This window comes from Triplophysa rosa, linkage group LG1, assembly GCF_024868665.1.
Source record: "Triplophysa rosa linkage group LG1, Trosa_1v2, whole genome shotgun sequence".
NCBI lineage: Eukaryota > Metazoa > Chordata > Actinopteri > Cypriniformes > Nemacheilidae > Triplophysa > Triplophysa rosa.
Window position 1 is genome coordinate 10,006,326 of NC_079890.1, and position 21,105 is coordinate 10,027,430.

At 42.9% G+C, this 21,105-nt stretch overlaps 1 protein-coding gene across 1 annotated transcript in view; it reads left to right on the top strand.

The window, feature by feature from the left end:
* Positions 1–400: 400 nt before the first annotated feature.
* Positions 401–21,105, top strand: part of LOC130546298 (dynein axonemal heavy chain 2-like) — a 129,566-nt gene continuing 108,861 nt past the window's right edge. The window contains exons 1-6 of the mRNA XM_057321520.1: positions 401–533; positions 1,918–2,100; positions 2,864–2,946; positions 8,180–8,350; positions 8,701–8,929; positions 13,771–13,881. Of these exons, the coding sequence (XP_057177503.1) occupies positions 1,953–2,100; positions 2,864–2,946; positions 8,180–8,350; positions 8,701–8,929; positions 13,771–13,881 (742 nt within the window). The 5' untranslated portion in view covers positions 401–533; positions 1,918–1,952. The remainder of the gene's footprint in view (positions 534–1,917; positions 2,101–2,863; positions 2,947–8,179; positions 8,351–8,700; positions 8,930–13,770; positions 13,882–21,105) is intronic.

The window sequence follows — 21,105 nt, forward strand, 5'->3', positions numbered from 1 at the left end:
GTCCATTTGCACTCTGAGCCATTTCAAAGGCGGTACGAGGATCGATAAACAGACATTTTGGGTTTAAAAAATATGTGTTGGATGGAGATTGAACTATTAAATAAACTGACCAAAAGTATTAATTAAGGATGTTTATTGTTAGACTTTTTTATTTGGTTTTTGACTGACGTAGTATCCGGTCTCAGAAACCCCGGAGTTCATGCGGCACTGCGCAGACCAATCGGCGGTTGGCATCAAAGTACCGCGAGAGCGTTTCAAAAGCATACAAAGCAGACTGTTCTCGAACCGCTCTCGCGGTACTTCAATGCCATATTTCTGCGCAGCTCCGCAACTATTTGAACCCACCTCCAGTGTCTTGTGCCGTTCCCATGGAGATGCGTCCACACGCTCGTGAGCCTGAATGTGAGTTTTAGCGTTAGACGTTAACTGTTGAAAACTTTGCCTTTATTTACTTGTAGTCATTTATAGTGCAACATTTACTTCAGCTACCGTTTAACACGGAGGAGGACGCAGTCAGAGACACTATTTTAGAGGTAAGAGTGAGAAATGGTGCTTTGTGGTTACTCACAGTAACGTTAGCTGTGGAGAGAGCTGTAAACATTACTTTCGAAACGTACGATCCTTTTACTTGAAGAGTTTCGCCACAAACAAGCACATTTATTCATGTTTATTTCTTTTTAATGTGTTTATGTTAAGTTCCCCCAGTGACACACGACTATAGTTAACTGTGCTCCGTAGACAGTTTAAACGCTTAGAAGTCTTTTATAATCAAGCAGTTGCCAACCAGAATCTTGGTTTTGTCACTTCATCTCAGACAGAGGCAGTGTGTGTCTCTCAGACCTGTATTAACTGATCAACATCAACTCACCTGCCTCCTCCCCATTCCGCAATCTCATCTGATCTGATGGGAATCTTCGGTTCTAAACGTTTTCCCTATTACTCACAGTCTCTCCCTCTCTTCTCATCCTTTTGTCTTGCCGCCCAAACTGTCTGCTTTATTACATACAGCATTCAACAAAACTGACAAGTTTGGAACTGAATCAATGCTTCAATAAAGAAGGAGGGTCTGCTGGGCTTGACAAGTAAATGTGGAAATAGAGAGACATGAGCTTGGAGAAGATAAATAGTTTATGAACGAGATATTTTTACTCTTGCTTCCTGACTGAGCCGTGAAAGGCGGTCTGTCTGAGGTGAGATGAATTTATCCATCTTCTGCCTAGGAAGAAACTATTGAAGAATGCAGTATTGTGGTAACAAGTCTGTGCTAAAAAGGTTCTTCTCTCGCTGATGTTCAGAATGCGTTGTTTCCTTTCTCCTTGGTATTTTGATTTACGTCAGACAAAGAATGACATCTTGGGAAATCAACCAGCTGAAGACACAACAGATTAAGCCATTGTTAGGCTATTGACCAAATTTTGTAATTAAACCTTCCATGTAGTCAGATCTAAACACGGACAATAAAATAAAACAAGAAATAATCTAGCACTTTAGAATATGTGAAAGCCATTTTTCTATGCGGATGCTATGGAGGATATATGTATATGAGCATCAGGTAGTTTGCTATATATAGGGCTGTGACGGTGGCCGTGACAACCGCACCACTGCGGTGGTAAAGTGCCATGACGATGGCGAACTGCCACCGGTGGTAGTGCACGTCACTCTGACAAATATAGGTGTAATAAATATGAGAGTTGCGATAACGATTGCTAGTTGTAGCCTTTCAGTTGTGGATGGTTTTATTTAAAAGATTTTACATTAACAGAAATTATTGGCATACGTTTCCGTTGGTGCGTTCGAGCGCGGGCCTGCACGGCAAAACCCAGGTTATTCTGCGGGTTTTGCAATGGATCTTGTTGTGAAATGAACACAGTATTATATGGCATTGGCACCATATCTCACCTTACTTTCTTATTAAAGGTTAACGATACCTATAGAGGTATCAGCCTCTCACTATGGCTGACCCAAGGACCCCCCGCACAGGCCGTTCATCTTCCAGCATGTCCAAGCGGTCCATTTCAGGGAAAGGTCGCTCCAAGAGCAAACTCACATCCTCCACACCGGTCCCTAGTGACTTATCTACCGAAGTACCAGAGCTTACAGGTATGAAAGAATAACAAGCTCCGTGGAGTTATTGTCTGCCACCCTCTTAATTTAGCCCCAAACAGCCACAGACAAGCTCTCTCATCTGCCACTTATTTACGTTATACTGATAGATGTATTGACTTTGACATCATTATGTATTAAAATGTAAGAGTCTGCTTAACAGTATGCTTATGCAATGTCATTAAACTTTGAAAAAGAGAGCTCTGTTGCTAAACCCCCTCGCTAACACACACTCTAACATGTACTGTAATACACTCAATGTGCATTTTGCTGACCAATTAGATGCTGTTGTGAGCACACATGGTAAACTGGCCGCTAATGCAAGCCTCTGTTTCTAAACACAGCCACACCATATTTCTAGTGGAACATAAATGTATTAATGCACTGTGAGAAAAATGTCCTTGTTTTGTGTCAAATTTGCAAGTAAATTGAGCAAAAAGGGTGGCGAAATCTTACTGAAGACACCATCTGGTTTCACGCCTGAAATGTAATAGTAGGGCCTCTGCATGTGTGTTTTTTCATGTTATTTTTTTCAACTTAACGTTGCATTCACATTTCAGCATTCTTGTACTTTGAAATTGTATACGTCTTTACTTTTGATTAGTTGTTATTCTGCGGTCTCAATACAACGCCATTGTTTTTTACTGTTCATGAAAGCTTAGAGATCGGCTAGACCTGAGCTGTGGAGCAAACGTTCTCTAGTGTGAAATGAGACAGTTGTTTGCATTACTGTATGTTTCTATTTGTGGTGCTTTTTCAGATGAGAAGACTGAAGAGGAGCCTGTTTCACAGGTGCCCATTTCAGACACTCAGGAGGAAGTAGATTCATACACCAGACGGCTGGTAATTCACTCATACATGCTAAATTACAAGCCTTTAGGCGCAGACGCTGATAAATCACCTCACAATGATTGGGATTCTTATCTGATTATAATCTGCAATTTATAATTTTTCCCTCGCTTGATTCTCACGCCTGCGGTTCTGGTTTACTAATCAGTGCTTTCATATCGGCATTATTGAGTTCTTCTAATGATGTGAGTGAATATTTTATCCACTCTCCACATGCACTGAGGGTTTAAAGGTGTTGTTTGGGCCCCACACACCAACACATTCTCACTCCCGGCTCGTCACATATTTACGCTCGGTCAGCGTCCTTCGGCGTCACTTCTGAACGCGCAGGGTACTATGGAGCGAAAATTGTGCCTAAACTTAACAAACAAATCCAGCGTTTTGCAAACAAACGCAACCTTTTTTGCAAAAGAAACTAAACTCTGAAACAAACAGAAAGCGTTTTACAAATACATAATGCAATTCGAGAGAAAATGCAAAGGTGTAACATGTAAATGTACTGTGTTTAAGTCTCACATTTTTATGAGATTCTCTCAGCTTGATTTTCTCACAAATGTGACCGTGCAGATTTTCTCACAAATGTGATCGTCCAGATTTTCTCACAAATGTGACCGTCCAGATTTTCTCACAAATGTGACCGTGCAGATTTTCTCACAAATGTAACCGTGCAGATTTTCTCACAAATGCATGTGCAACAGCAGGTGGTGCTATTGAGAATTAGTTTCTATAGGAAGAAGCCATGAACATTACCTTGAGTGCCACCCTTGCCAGTGCCAGAAACTAAATTAATTTCATTCATCAAGTTTCATTCAGTTAGTCTCATGAAATTTATTGAAACTGTTAATAATAATCAGTTGCTGTTCTTAATAATAAATAATGAATTATGCATTGGTTTTAATATACAAATAACATACAACAAACTGGATGCATTTGCAATGTTGTCACCCCTTCCACCCCATCTCATTCTCTCGTTCTTGTTTCCCAACTGTTTACGTTCACAAAACAAACTACTTTTTCAAGGATACTTTCTTATAAGGGAATTTTGACATAATTTTTTGTTTATATCAGGGCTTGCTCTAGGCATGGGCAGGGGTGGGCTGAATCCCCCTAAACATCTGTCTTGCCCACCCAATGAGAATCAAAAAATAACACCAAAAATTGTTGTATTTTCTATTGGCTGAAAGCAACGTCACTCTTCACTTCACTGCTCTGGCTTTAGTTTGTAACAGAGAAGCATGCTACATGCTACAGGTGGAAGCAAAATACTGTGCAAAGGAATTTTAGACGCACTGCACATATGTAAAATTAAGCATGTCAAATTAATTGTGCAGTAAAATCAGATTCATTTCTTCGTTTTTGCGGTCTTATTTTGTGCTGTTAACAAACAGCTATTATTTGCTTGCAATATATAGGCTAGATTTTAACCTATTGACTTTCAGTAATGACTGAAAGCTCCATCTTCCAAAGCTCCCGCTTCAGAAATAAATCTGTTTCTCTCCATCTCAAACACCCCAATTCACTCTGCAGGTGGTAGCGAAACAATGTGCAAAATAGTTCAGTTTAGGTGCGATGCGCGCTCACGATACCACATAAAAAACAGCAGACACGATGTAAAGTTCATTGTGCAGTGTAATCAGATTAATTCATTCAATTCATTAAAAGAAATTAAACAGAAATCAGTGATCGTTCAGTGATTGGGGAATGTTCTTAGCCCACTTTATTTTGTAGGCTTCTATTTATGTCCAGTTTACATAACCGCTTTATTTAAGGTGTAAAACATCAATGAAATGTTGTCTGTTTTTTATATTTATATAAAAATAAATCATTTAAATCCTGCATGTATTGCAGTCATATACTGCAGTGTTTGTTGAATTCCAACAAAAGCAAACCTCAAGAGTGACTGAGCACGATAACAAACTAATTAAAAAAAAATCTGGGTTATTTCATAAAACATTTTTTTACGTTTTCTAACGTTTTCTTAGTTTTGTGTTGCTTAAAACTAAATATGAACTTGTTTTTGCTGTGTTTCTGTTTTAAAAATGCAGATCATCTTTTCTGTTTTCACCTGCTTTCACCAGTTCATTTTCTCCAAATAAATAAAAATAAATTATATGAAATTTGGGAGAAATGTTGTCAAAAGTTCACAGAAATAAACAAAAATGATCATTTTACCAAATCACATTCTTATCAGAAAAAGAGGAAAATACTTTTTAAATGGACTCTTAATTTTGTCTGCAGCTATACTGTCTGTGCGGTTGGGGTATATCCCCACCCAGGATATCTGCAAGTCCACACTTCTGCACCTGGCAGGAACCGGGCCTGATTTATATTTATTTATATTTTTATATGTCATTTTTTTGTAAGATTTCAGTATAGTATTTTGCGCTCTTTCTGAGATGCGACTCGGTTTTTAGTGATTTTTCTGCATGAAAGTTGCACTGATGCATATGTTTGACTTTTATACATAACAACTCATAGATAAAAAGTATTTAACATTATGTCTAAACACTATGGCATTAAAGTAGAGAGCTTTCTAGGCTATAAAAGATGGAAAAGCAAATAAATCGTCGTGGCAGTTGTTTCAGTCAGTCGTCGGCTTTGTTTGGTTGCCATTAGCCTATTTAGGTTTAAAATGAATGCTGCTATTTTTTTGGCTATTTCAAGCTATTTGGGCAATTTTTGCAATAAAATAAACCAGCACAAAAAAACAGTAATATAAATCTAAGTCAAACAATTGAACTATCTGCTGTTTTGGGAGAAGTTGCATAACTGAGAAAATCTGCACGGTCACATTTGTGAGAAAATCTGCACGGTCACATTTGTGAGAAAATCAAGCTGAGAGAATCTCATAAAAAGGTGAGACTTAAACACAGTACATTTATATGTTACACCTTTGCATTTTCTCTCGAATTGCATTATGTATTTGTAAAACGCTTTCTGTTTGTTTCAGAGTTTAGTTTCTTTTGCAAAAAAGGTTGCGTTTGTTTGCAAAACGCTGGATTTGTTTGTTAAGTTTAGGCACAATTTTCGCTCCATAGTATGGAGCGGGTACCCCTTTGGCGTCGTTTTTCGACGTGAAGGGCACGCGAATTTTACCGTCATTATGAAAATGTATATTAGATATAATTTGCAATGATGATGTTTCGGGGTTTTCATTTAAGTTTAATGGCCAGGATAATTGCGTGTACATGACGCTATTCAGACAGTTTCACAGTTTGTGCAAGTAATGTAACCGTTTATTTATCGTAATATAAAACACATAAAACAAGCACTCACAATGTCGTTCAAAAATACAGATATTCCAAGGGTACCAACGGAAACGATCGATTTGTATGAGGAACAGATGCGTCATAGCGACACCGTCCACCGTAAATCTCAAATCCAGTGAAGAACGACATTCAAATATTGCCGCCAGAGGAAGTTACGTCACCTTCGATTCCATTGGCTCTCCCATGTCTCGTGACCGATCGCGTCATTTCGTTGGCTTTGAACGTGAAACGGTATTGGCTCCCGCGACCGACTGCATCTAGCTGTTCCAGTTTATTTTTTGAATGGGAGCCGACTTCATGCATTCACGGACACGCACGGCATCTTTATGTAAAGTTATCGTACGGCTTTGGTGCAAAAAGGTCTGCGAAACGAGTTGTTTGTTATATTTTGTAATGCTTTTGGTCAGTTTGTGCAATAAATACCTGTGACTGTACTTTTATTCGCGTGTTGTGTTTTATATGGCTGAGAAGTGTTTAGGGTGGGGTTGGGTGCTACAAAATATTAAAACCATAAATAATTATGAAATGCTAAGAATTTCACGCATCTCGGTCTGGAGCATTTAGCAAACAGCAACGCAGTTCCATGTTCGTCGAAAAACGACGCCAAAGGAGTACCGTGCGCGTTCAAAAGTGACGCCGTGGGGTGCTGACCGAGCGTAAATACGTGACGAGTCGGGAGTGAGAACGGGTTGCACACACGTATTAGACCACATCGATCACACAAATCCAGCAGACGCCAGCGAACCAGCGCAGGAAACACGCTATGCGTTGCCAAACGCTCTTTAAAATAGCAGAAGAGAGGCATATTGTTGATCTGCAATCTCTATCGAAGGCTCATGCATACGCATGAAGAGGTCTTTGGCTTAAACGAGATAGATAACCCCTCATGGCTGATGGAAATAGGGGAGGAAGAAATGACTGAGAAAGTAAGGGCGAGTGGGCAGAGCAGGCCGGCGAACTCACAGCATTTCTGTCCTTTCATCAATGAGGTTAATAGAATTAATTACAGCCCTCTGGCTGGAAAAAATTTACATGCAGCAGCTCAGCGTGCGGGCCCCTGCTGGGAGACCCTGTAGAAAAAGCAGCTGGTAAGCTGGTTGTAATGACACATTTGTTTCAGTAATGCACATTCACAGACATTAGCCCTTTAGTCAAATATCAATATGTTTACGCTTTTATCACAGAGCCCAATTATTAATTTGACAAGTCACGCTACACAACTTCTGAGAGAATCGTGAGAGAGTTGTTTGGATTCACGTACGGGTTGACGTGTAAAATACTGGCGTCGCATATCATTTAATGTTACGCCATATCATGTTTCATCCAGTTTGGCTAGTCTGTGGCCTAATCGAGATCCGCTTTGGCACATAGCATCTTTACAGACAAATGGCAACAATGCTTTGAAAGTACCAGTAACAAAAAAAACTAGATCTACTGCACAAGTGTTAAACAAAAAATATTGGGCCTTATATATAAACACTGCATACACACAAAATAGTCATTGAAATATAAGTACGCCATTTTCTATGAGAAGTGCATGCACTTTGGAAATCTATGCAAAGTTGTATACATGGACTCATAAAACTTTATTTTATCATGAGTAATTTTTAAGTAATAAATATATATTTAGTACAGTATATAAATATAGTCATTGTATTATAAGGTATATGGGTAGTTGACAAATAAACCATAAGTGTATCCAATGGTATGAGAGCAAAAAAACTAACAATGAAGATAAATCTCTCTTATGTTATTCTATATTAAAAATATTAATATTATTAATATAAAATAATATATTATTAACTGTTGGTTTTCTACATTTTCAAACCATAGGACACATTGTTGTCAACAACCCATATACAAACAGGTTTTGCCTTTCTGCCGGAGTATAAATGCTTTCTTCTGTATATCAGTCTGATATTATAATGTTGTATTTAATTAATCATTTTTTCCTCTAGAAAGAAACATTTAAAAAGCACTTAGCGCTGAGTGGCATATCAAAGGAGTCATGGACAGATGAAATTAAGCGAGCCTTGGATAAATTCATCTCAGATCCTTCCGTCAGGCTTCTCATTGTCTACCATGACCCTTTCACCAGCCCACGCGTGGACTTCACCATGCCCGCTCAGGTACGCCGCAGGTCTATTTTGAGATGTGACATTTAGCGTCCCAATCAGAGCCTTTTGTGTCATAAAGACTATGAAGATTATTCAGGGGTTGAGCGTGCTTGTTTTTTATGATGATATTTTAAGCTTCAGTTTAATGAAGGAACACGCAGAGATTTCTGAATAGGTTTATTCTTCATGCAACATTCATTTCCAATGCATCTGGTGACTTGCCAGGATACCAAAGATCTCATTATTAAAATGTGTGTGACGACCTCTGGTGATCCATTAAAGCTCAAAATATGATTTACCACCTTCCTATGCTTTCAATCCCCACCTATCCATCTTTCTCTCGCTCTCTCTCGCCCCCCCAGGTGGTGGAGCAGATGTCCTACTTCATTCGAACAGAGGACAGTATAATCACGGAGGAGAGTTTTGAAAGCTCGGTGCAATTCGGTTCTATGAAGAGAGGGACTACAGAGGGTCTCCTCAGGTTGATGATAGGTATTCACGCCCATCAGGTCACCCTCAGCATCACATGGCCGGAGATTACCAAGAACAACTACTGTGTAAATTTGCACCGCTTCGTTACCAACGTTACAGGTAATGACAACTTGCCATCTATTGAAGGGCCTCCACAGAACATAATGTAATAAACTTCTGTGAATACACTTACTGCACATGTCGTTTGTTTAGAACCAGGGATGTAGGAACAAATTTACGCAATTTTAAAACATATTAGTTTAGCTCTTAAATATTTGAATTATATTGGATTACAAATGTTGGATTAAAGGAATAGTTCACCTAAAAGTGAAAACTCTATCATTATTTTCTATTATGAGATAATTGCCTATAAAGATTTTTGACTTATGCCATATCAGGATATAATTTAATATAACACTAATCTGTGTTTAACGGAAGAAAATCATATACATCTGGGATGGGATCAGGGTAAATTAGAGTAAATATTGAAAGAATTTTAATATTTGGGTGAACTATTCCCTTAATAGTCAACAGGCTATTTAAGAGAATTAAAGTGATACTTCACCCAAAAATAACAATTCTGTCATCATATACTCACCCTCAGATTGTTCCAAACCTGTAAACATTTCTTTGTTCTGCTGAACACACAGGAAGACACCTGGAAGATTGTCAAATCTCATCCCCCATTGACTCCCATAGTATTTATTTTCCCTACCATGGCAGTAAATGGTGGGTGAGATCTGACATTCTTCCAAATTTCTTCCTGTGTGATCAGCAAAACAAAAAAATGTATACAGGTTTGGAACAATCTGAGGGTGAGTAAATGATGACAGAATTTTCATTTTTGGGTGAAGTATCCCTTTAAAGGCTAGCCTACCTGATTTGTTGAGAAAACAGCGTCTTCTATATCACATTCACAGTTGGCATTATATGACAAAAATCTATTGAAGCATCAAATCTAAATAACTCATGTGATGAGGCTTGAGATTGTTCAGGTGAAAAAACAAAGATGATAGTCAAGGCTACTGGATGTAAGAAAATTTTGTGCAGAAGTTTCCTTTTTTGTATAAACCCTCTTGTAGGTGTAGCTGTCAGCCCGTGTACTGTGTACCTCACTTTTCACACTTTTGATATGTTTATAATATTTGCTTATTGAGTTGTGATTGGTCTTGTCTTCCATGCATACAATAGCTGCATTTACACTGGCAAGACATTATCACATTATATGTCGTGTTTTTAGCCAAACCAAAGGCTTACACCATGTCTACACTCGCCGCGCCGCATCCAGTGTGGACAACATTTGAAATTATAATGGGTTCTAATGAGTCTAATGTCTTTTGTCGTGTCGCGCCTGTCGCGTCTGGTGTAGACACGGTGTTACCTTAAATTTTAACGAATCTCTTGTTCTGCCTTGCACTGGTATTTCCTTCAGGAAATGCAACTTTAACTTTTGTAGCTTTATTATGTAGCTCATTTCGCTTCACATGCAGGCTATTGATCTTTCCTCGCAACCCATATTGCAGCCGGAGGCCACCTTCTCATATGTTTCTCTCGCATTAGGCAAGCATTTCTGACCTGGGATCAGATTTCTGCTTTTTATTACGATCTCAGTCTCCATCAACTTCCAGGGCATATCTGATTCAGAATCAGTGCCTTCGTGTGGTTTTTTTCTTTCACTCAGATTGAGCTCGCAGCCATTCAGAGGTAATCACCTGGCACAGTGGAGCACCGTGATGGTTCAATTATTATGCTCATCAGTCCAATCAGCACACCCACATCACCCTGAGCAGCACGACTCTGACTAAACAGAAATAACACGCCGACCAATCACAGGCCCTTCTTACCTGAGAAAAGGCACTGCAGCAGTGCTCCCGGGTAATCAGAAAGCCACTTGGCAATTTTAACAATTCGTCTCTCGGTTCTCTTTCTTTCTCTCTCCGTTTAGTGCGTCATTCTGTAGATGTTGTTCAAGGCATTAGGCCCGGAGGCCAAAAAATACATTTCAAGTCCATGTAGATGGAAAAACATGGCAGGCGATTCAAATTCAATGCACAAAGTTGCCTTGGATCTGTTTTAATTCAGCTAAGCAATCACGTTGAAGTCACTAAGTGCTCTTCAGTGGCTGCTGATGATGTATTCAGTTGGTAAGTGATGTATTCCAGAGATGATTTAGCTTGAAAATGAATGAAGTGAGGGAGTGTCCCTGGTATATTGATTTCAGACATCCTTAAATAAACTAACAATGTAAGCTACAGTATGTTCATTCTCACTTGACGAGGTAAAGCCACGCCGATTCATCTCCATCATTTACCAAAGCAGAACAATTTTGGAGGGAATTCATAGAGAGTAAATACAGACCCACTCCTACATTAAAAAAGAAAAAAAAACACAGGAACAGGATTAAACAGAAAATACATGCACAGATTTTTTACTTCTTAGCCAGCTGACTCATTCACTCGCTGCTGTGTTTTTTGATGTCTCATTATTTTTTCTCTGGTGCATTGCGTTTGCTTGTCTTTGTTCTCGCCATAAAGGCCAATCAAATGCCGTCATTGTGTTCCTACACTCAGCCTCCAGTCTTCAGAACCATAGACGCAGACTCTCGTACACACTGGCCTTGTTCTGTTTAATCTTTTCATCTCTCAATACACTTTGCACTTTGTTTTGTATCTTGCTCTCTCTCCTTGCTCTCCTTCCATCAGGCTTTTCGCTCAACAATTTTATTTGACGGATCTCCATTATCCTTTTATCTGTCTTTCTGTCTTTAAACGGCCATTAAAGTGGTTGCAGTAAGCGCCGTTTTGATGTCCAGCATCGAAGGAGCCACGAGTGCTGGAAAAGGCACCAAAGAAAACGAACAGCAGTCGTAAAATTGTTTGGGACGGCTCACATGTGCCACACAATCATAAAAGTGTAGTAGTAAAGTTTTATTGTCTTTCTATTTTATGTTCTCATGTTGATTCATTTCACCAGCATGCACGGCACTGTAACATGGGCTGCATTTGCTGTCCACAGCAGGAAGAAATGGAGAGCGATATGACAAATTTATTGCTCAGTGGTTGCTCAAAAGACTTTATTGAGGTCTTAGTTGTGTTCCTCAGATGAGTCTCAGATGTGTCTCCTATAACTCTTTTGGGCACATAAAAATAAAGACAAATTTCGACATGCAGTAAAAGAAAGCTGTAAAATTAAGCATAGCTCAGATCATTGAGACAACTTGGAATAGTTTTAAATGTTTATCATTGATATTTTCATATTCAAATATTCAGACTCGTTTTGAGACATTGTTGAGATCTGTTAAACTCTATGGACCCGCGGGCGGAGGCTGAGATATGGCAATGCTCAACAGGGGAGGCGGACCAAAACACCACGAGCAAACTCAACACCAAGTTTCACTTGTTACATGCACTTTCAGCTGTGTTACATGCAATTTTGAGAGGTTTACTGTGAAATTACATGCACATTTTTTATACCACTGTATGTGGTTATGGGGTCTGTTTAAAATCGGGTATGCCAAATTCAGGCAGAAATTATGAAAAAAGGACACTTGAGTTGCTTTAGAATAATAATTGAATACCACCTCTATTTGTTGAGACCTGTTGGAATCAAGAACAATGTCTGCAGTTTCCTGGGCCCCTCAGACTCAGAGTAATACACTTTCAAAAACAGACTTTAGAAAAAAAGCTTTTTCATTAGACTGACAACACATACAATAAGGTTTATCACTTTCAGCAGTGTTTTATGAAATTTGGAGGGGTTTCCTGGAATATGACACCAACATTTTGCATTTACACCACTGTATGTGGATGTGGTGTGCAATTGGGTATGCCAAATTCAGGCGGAAATCCAAAAAATGGCCCAGGGTTTAACAGGTTAAGGAGATGCTTGTGCGATTACCAGGGGCTGTTTTTCAAGAAAGTACTGTTAATTAGCAAGCAGGAGACTTACAGGAAAAGGTCACCCCAAAAATAAACATTCAGTCATCATTTATTCACCCTTACTGTTTGCCATTCAAAACCTGTATATGACTCTTTCTTCTGTGGAACACAAATGTGATCCTGGACCACAAAACCAGTCATAAAAGGGTCCATTTTTGATTATCTGAAAGCTGAATAAATAAGCTTTCTATTGATGTATGGTTTAGGACAATATTTGGCTGAGATACAACTATCTTTAAACTCTGGAATCTGAGGGTGCAAAGAAAAACTAAACATAGTGAAAATCACCTTTAAAATTGTCCATCAGAGGTGCTGTAGCAGGCAGTTGCTGAGAAGAATCAGATTTGTTTTAACGCTCTCTATTAGCTTACTGCTGTAATGACGTTGTGGAGAATAGATGAACCCAAAACAGAAATTCTAAGCTTTACATAGATACCAAACTTGAGTAGGCAGGAGCGAGCAAAGTTCGTATAGGTGTGTTTCTGGCCAATTTTGTTCACGATTTTGCTGCATCCACTCAAGTTTTGATATATTTATGGTAGGAAATGTACAAAATATCTTCATGGAACATGATCTTTACTTAATATCCTAATGATTTTTGGCATAAAAGAAAAATGTATAATTTTGACCCATACAATGTTGGCTATTGCTACAAATATACCCATGCTACTTATGACTGGTTTTGTGGTCCAAGGTCATAAATGAAGATATTTTGAAAAGTGTTTTGTTCTCACACAATGGCAGTCTAATGTTGTTCGGTTACAAACTTTCTTCAAAATATCTTCTTTTGTATATCTTCTTTTGTGAAGAAAGTCATACAGGTTGAAATGACATGGGGATAAGTAATTGATAAAATAATTTGTATTTTTTTGGGGTGAACTATGCCTTTTTTATTCTCGGATGAATTTTTTAAATGCTGATTCAATAGGATGTACTGTACATGATGTTGCAGAGGGGGAACATGGGTAAGGATGGCTATTACTGATTGAATTAGTGATGTCCAACTTTTGTTCTTTTTTACAGACAGCAGATTTCAATTGCTGGGCAGCACAGTGCTATATGTTCCTCTGGAGGCCCTGCAGCACTGCCCAGAGGAAGTCATCAAGAACAAGTATCTAATGCAGAGGCTGGAGAGTAAGACTGCGCTCGTGTGTTTGCATGCATCTGTGCTTGTGTGTGTGTGTGTGTGTGTGTGAATTGGTTTTTATATGTTAGTGGGGACCTAAACCTGAATGCAGACCAACTCATGGGGACCCGTGTCACTGTGGGGACCAAAATTGAGGTCCCCACGGGCACAAAAGCTTATAAATTGTACAGAACAATAATTTTTGAAAATTTAAAAATGCAAAAAGTTTTCTACGATCTTTAGGTTTAGGGGTTGGGTTAGGGGTAGGGGATAAAATATACAGTGTGTACAGTATACAACTCATTACGCCTATGGACTGTCCCCACGGAGATAATAAATGTGTGTGTGCGTGTGTGATGCGTGTTCATGTTTGTATATCCCGGTGGGGACCTAAACCTGAATGCACACCAACACATGGGGACTCGCGTCACCGTGGGGACCAAAATTGAGGTCCTCATGGGCAAAAAAGCTTATAAATTGTACAGAACAATATTTTTTAAAAATCTAAAAATGCAAAAAGTGTTCTATGATCTGTAGGTTTAGGGGTTGGGTTAGGGGTAGGGGATAGAATATACAGTTTGTACAGTATACAACTCATTACGCCTATGGACTGTCCCCACGGAGATAATAAATGTGTGTGTGTAAAAGGGTGAGGGCTTGAATATTTGCTGATGGAGTAAACCGTGAAGAATGAACAGTGTGAACAGTACATAAGACGCCATATACAGGAAATTACATCTACCGTGACCGTCTGTGGTTCATGCCCGTGAGCATGATTTACACAGAAACCACAGCTGAAGGGCAAAATAAAGGGCTAATTCAATTCAATACTGCCATGCTGCTCTAGGACAGTTAAAGGAGTCTTTATTCAATTTGGTGGTTGGGGAGGGGTCCAGGGTTAAAGGGACAGGCCGGGGGCACTTTCATTGGAGAAAGAGGTGTTGGAGAAAAAAAGAGCAAACTTTTTTGAAAAGTAAGTTCACGACACAGTATGATGGATACCCCACTCATGATTTTTTTGCGGAAGGCGGCAAAGCAAAGGACTGTTTGTCCTCCAAGTGCTTTTTTCCCTTAGGGCCAAAATTGGAGTAGTTCACAGGAAATTTTTTAAATGTAGAACTACAGCTGAGAAGCTTTCCAATGATTTTAAAAAATGTAAGTAAATATAGAATATAATTTTCCCATGACGGTTATTTCGATTACTTTCCCTTTAACATCCATGTCGATGGGTGCCGCCACCAGTGCGAAATACATTTAAAATAGGCTGCACAATAATTTCATGGCATACATATAAATTTAAGACATTATTAGAAACTGTAACATATCTACTTTTATGTGTGTTCACTCACAATAACAACAAAACGTTGGGCTTTTGTAAAATAAACAGGGCCCAGTTGCATAAACTTAGCCGCTAAGTTAAGAATGCGTCTTAACAACTAGTCACTGACTAGCAATTAGTTTCGACTAATCAGTCTTACTTTTCATATTTCAATTAGCCCAATCTACCTTTTTATGTAACTGATTTAAAGAAGTTATGACCAGTCTTGAAGAAAAAAATTAGATGACTACTAAGACTAGTCTAAGCAGGTGGATACTGTAGTAACGAAGTAAATTTACCTGAGTACTGTACTTAAGTACACTTTTTGAGTATCTGTACTTTACTTGAGTATTATTTTTTCTGAGTACATTTGACTTTAACATCACTACATTTGAAAGACAAATATCATACTTTTTACTCTACTACATTTAAAAAAGGTCGAAAAGTAGAAAGTCGTTTCTCTGTTTGTAGCGCCTGTGTGCGCAATTTTTCTGGCTTGCGATCTGCCAGGACCTTTCACTGTTGTCAAGTATTTAAGTTTTTCTAAGCAGGCGGTTTTCCAGCTAGCTTTGAATGGCCATTTGGCAGATTTGTTTACGCAAATCTGGCAACCCTGGGATCTTCCCCGCTAAACTGATGTAAACGTTGGCGCTACTAGACAGCTAAAAGTGCTCTAAAAAGGCAAATAGAACAATAAAAGACAAAAAAGGCACATGTTAAAGTGTGGTGTAAGTAGGGGCGTTGCTAGACCTAAAGCTCTACTGGGGCACAGGCCCCCATTACTTTTTCTATCACTTTTTTCTTAAAAGGATCCCTGGGTATAGAGCGATGTATTGCTTAATATATGAACAATGGCATTGACTTTATAATTGTGAAATAAAACAACAGTGTAACTGTCACAGTATTCATAAACTTTGAAAAAATATTTTTACTTGGAGGCCGCCATTTTTTGCGTCAGAATCCGGGATGTCAAATGGTTGCGACCTAAACCTGTTCTCTTTCGCAACAGCGAAGCACACACGTTTTCCATATATAACAGTAAAATATGACACATAAGAAAGCAAAAAATATCTGCCAATGGGGTAAGAAAAATAATCTTGAATTAAGGTTTACCTTTTTCTTAGTCACTCAATTCAAGATTATTTTTCTTACCCTAATGGCAGATTTTTTTGCTTGTTTTAAGCACAAATTAACTGAAATTTCATTTTCTTTTTCCTAAAAGCAATACTTATTTTCTTAGGTCATTTTGCTCATCAAGAAAATGCATCTTGATTCAAGAATTTGTAGACATTTTTACTGGAAAACAAGAAAAAAAGACTAAGTAAGAAAGTCATTTTTTGCAGTGCACCTTGAGCTACATGACAGAGAAAAAGGAAAATGTAAAGTTTTCATTCGAATTTTCATGAGATCGCATAGCCAGAGTTAAGGAAGTGTGTGTGCTAACTTCTGATCTGCTGCTATATCATTTAAAGCCATTTGGAAAATGAATGATGCCCAAAATACAACAGAAAATGTAATAGATTTAATGGTTATAATGGGAATTGTATTGTATGGAATGGATCCTTGTTGTCTACTTGTATGTGATGGATTCTATTGGTGGGATGGTAAATCCTATTGGAATAAAACCCAAAACAATTTGATAGAAAAATCATTCGTAACCTCGGTTCCCTGATGGAGGGAACGAGACGTTGAGTCGAACCGACAGAATGGGGTTTGTCTTGAGAACCTATCATCTTCTGAGTATTTAGAAAAGGCCAATGAAAATTGGCGAATGAAATTTGCATGCCGGGCTCCTCCCCGGATGTCCGGGTATAAGAGGGAAGCCGGCGTGCTCATTCATTCACCTGTTGGTCTGAGGAGCCTAAAGCATCCTCCCCCAACCGCTGGGGTGGGCGGCCAGTGTTGTGGCATGAGGGACACAACGTCTAGTTCCCTCCATCAGGGAACCGAGGTTACATCCGTAACCAAGACGTTCCCTTTCTGTTGGTCTCTCGACATTGTGTCGAACCGACAGAATGGGGTTCCTATGAAAAACGCCACAGCACTGAGCCGTGTCACAATCTCTGCGGAGCGACGTTGACTGGCCTGTGCGAGTCAGACGAAGACGCTAACGCGAAATTATGACCCTCCAGTGGAGAGGTAGGGGGTCCCAGAGCTTTACACAAAGTTGGGAAGCCCCTATCACCGGCCGTCACGGGCGGAGGCCTAGTTCTCTAAATGGCGAGAAGCCGCCCGGCACCGTACGGGCCACTGGGTAAGCATTATTCCCCCCTGGGGGAAAAACGCTGTAGAGGCCACTACCTACCGTAGGGAGGAATTAGTGGAGACACCACATGGTCTCACCATCGGGGGAGAACTCATGGGAGGAAAGTGCAGACTGCAGGAGTTAACCGCAAGGTGGGAGTCCACCTGGGGAGGTCATGGGTTGCCAAGGTGGGAACCATTCATGAGGATACATCAGACGGAACAGCCCACGGAGGGGGGGTTACCACGTCTGGAGCACTAGGTCCGGTTAGAGCTATGTGGGAGATAACTCAACTGTTCCCCGGCCTAAGGGGGCAGGGCTGCTCTGCCCAGCCTGTCCCCTGGAAGGGTGCTTAGTGATGGATGGAATGCCTGTTCTTTACCCGAGGGGAAAGAAGTGAGGCGGGATCGCCACTGCTCCCCCCGGAGGGGGAAGGGCTTCCGCAGGCGTACGCCCTACCGGCTGCCGGTCCCACACCTTGCCAGGATGCTGGCTGACACTGGTTCCGCGCATAGGTATTAGAACCTCACGGAGTTGTTAGGCATAGCCCAACCCGCAGCTCTGCAGATGTCTGCCAGAGAGGCGCCCTGAGCCAGTGCCCACGAGGGGTGTGCCTCACCCCCAATGGGCAGGGGCGAAATGAGATCGGTATGCCCTAACGAGGGCATCCACGATCCAGTGCGCCAGCCTCTGTTTGGAGACAGCCCTCCTGCTGACCTCCGAAACAGGCAAAGAGCTGCTCAGAGCTTCTGGGCTCTGCGTGCGGTCCAAGTAGAGGCGCCGTGCGCGTACTGGACACAAAAACCAATAGGTTGGGTCTTCCTCCCCGGCGGGGAGCGCCTGCAGGTTCACCACCTTGTCTCTCGGGAGAGTGGTGGGAACCTTGGGCATGTAGCCGGGGCGGGGTCTCAAGATAACGTGAGAATCCTGGCCCCGAGTTCTAGGCAATCTGTGGACACGGAGGGTGCTTGTAGTTCCCCTACCCTCTTGGAGGTGAGCGCCATGCGGAAAACCGTCTTTATCAAGACTGAGAAAGAGCGGCAACCCCGAGAGGCTCGAAGGGGGCGGGGCCTCTTGAGGCCTGCCACCTAGGTCGCAAGAGGGTACGGAGCGCGGGTAAGGTGGTCACCCTCTCGCGCCCCTTAGGAACCTAATGACCAGGTCGTGCTGTCCCAGAGGCTACCCAGCACTTGGATCATGATGAGCGGCCGTAGCGGCTACATACATTCCCAGTGTGGAGGGGGAGAGGTTACTCCCCCGTCTCTCTTGAGGACGGGACAGCTCGTACCCGACCGAGCAACTCCGCGGGTCTTCTCGCCGAGAAGAGCACCAGGACGAGAAGAGGCGCCACCTATGGGCGTATAGCCGCCCAGTGGCCGAAGCCCTAGCCTGAGTGACGTCCCAACCGGACCGGGGGTGGGTCACTCAGGATCTCCTCGTCCCGTCTAGACATGGAGACCAGGTTTTGCCTGGGATGCCGTAACGTGCCCCTTCCCCTGGGGAAGCCGTTTGCCAGGGGGAGTGGCCAGGGGGGAGTTGTTGTCAGAGCCTCAGCTCCGAGAACCAAGTCCTGGTTAGGCCAAAGAGGCGTAACTAGTACCACTTGATGCTCCTCTTCCCTGGCCTTGCACAGGACCTGTGCAATGAGGCTCACTGGGGGGAAGCGTACTTCCGCTTGTCCCGCGGCCAGCTGTGCGCAAGGGCATCCGTGCCGAGGGTACCTCGGACAGGGAGTACCAAAGCGGACAATGGGTGGAGTCCGGGGAGGCAACAGGACCACCTGTGCCTGGCCGAACTGCCCCAAATGAGCCGGCTGCGCGGGGAGGGAGTCGCCACTCTCCGCGAGGCGTCGACTGACGAGAGAGCGCATCGGCTCTGGTTCAGGTCGCCTGGGATGTGTGTGGCTCGCAGGGAGCTGATCACCTGCTGACTCCAGAGGAGGAGGCGTCGGGCGAGTCATGTTAACTGCTGTGAGTTAAAGAATACGCCACAGCAGCTGTGCTGTCCGACCGGACCAGCACGTGCTTGCCTGCACGAGAGGTAGTAGCCTCCTCAATGCAAGTAGCACAACCAACAACTCTAGGCAGTTGAAATGCCAACGCAGGCGGGGGCCCGTCCACCGCCCCGACACTGCTTGCCCGTTGCACACGGCACCCCAACCTTGCAGGGAGGCATCCCAAAGGGGACCCCTGTCCGCAAGAAGGTCATGGAGACCAGGGGGTTAGGGTGTGTCGGCAGAAAAGCGTGTGACCATACGCCTGCTGCCGGTGTGCCACGCTCTCCAAGGAACTTGACTCTGTAGCCAGTGTTGGAGCGGTCGTATGTGCATCGACCCGAGGGGGACCACCCCCGCCGAGGATGCCATGTATCCCAGGAGCCTCTGAAATTGTTTCAGGGGGACCGCTGACTGTCTGAGAGCTTCAGGCAGTTCAACACTGATCGGGCGCGCTCTGTAGTCAGTCGCACTGCCTCTGGGAGGCCGCGTGGGTGCGGGCTTCCTCGTCGCGGGTCTCGCGCCCCCCGCGGGGGGTGAGCGGGGCCGCTCATGAGGACAGAGTCGAGTTCCATACCGAGAAAGAGGACGCTCTGCACCGGGGAGAGCTTGCTCTTCTCAGTTGACCTGTAGCCCCACCGATCTAGGTGCCGGAGCACCAGGTCCCTGTGTGTACACAACAGATCTCGAGAGTGCGCCAAACTGAGCCAGTCGTCGAGATAGTTTAGTACCCGCACACCTCCTTCCCTAAGGGGAAGGAGGGCGGCTTCCACGACCTTCGTAAAGACTCGTGGAGACAGGGACAGACCGAAGGGGAGGACCCTGTACTGATATGCCCGTCCCTCGAACGCGAACCGTCGGAACGGCCGATGTCGAGGGAGGATCGAGACATGAAGTACGCGTCCTTCAGGTCGATTGCCATGAACCAGTCCTGACACCTGACGGACGTCAGGATGCGCTTCTGCGTGATCAACCTGAAAGGCAGCTATTGTGTAGGTGCCTGTTCAGAACACACAGACCCAAGATAGGGCGCAACCCCCCGCCTTTCTTGGGGACAATGAAGTACAGGCTGTAAAACCCGTTGAACATCTCGGCTGGTGAGACGGGCTCGATCACTCCCTTCACCAGAAGGGTGGCGACCTCGGCCCGAAGTACGGGAACATCCTAGCCTCTGACTGAGGTATATCGGATGCCCTGAAACTTGACGGGCGTGAGGCGACTGGATCGCGTAGCCGAGATGGATCGTCTTTCCTAGCCAGCCTGACAGCCTGGGAAGCCGGACAGGCTCCCAGGAATGAGACGGGGACTAAAGGTACGATCTTTTTCATCGTCCCCCCGGGGGGTGGTTCGATGGCTAGCAGTACGGATTCCTTGCCGGGGGAGGTCCCCCGGGGAGGAGATCGGCTCTGCTGTTTTTCCTGCCTGGCGACTGCGCAGCTCAACGCACTGTCTGACTGAGAGTGCTGAGGGCTGGTGTTTATACTCGACATTGCGCTTCGCCATGACGCAACGTCGAGTTTGCCGTTCACCGTCGTGCAGAGGGTGAGAGCGGCTGTGGTAACCCAGAGAGAGAGAGGAAACTCTCCTTTTTTGAGAGTAAGTGGGCGCTAGCCCCCCGGAGGGGGCCAGCAGATGGAGAGACGGGGCAGGATCCGTCCCTATCCGACTTCCCAGCG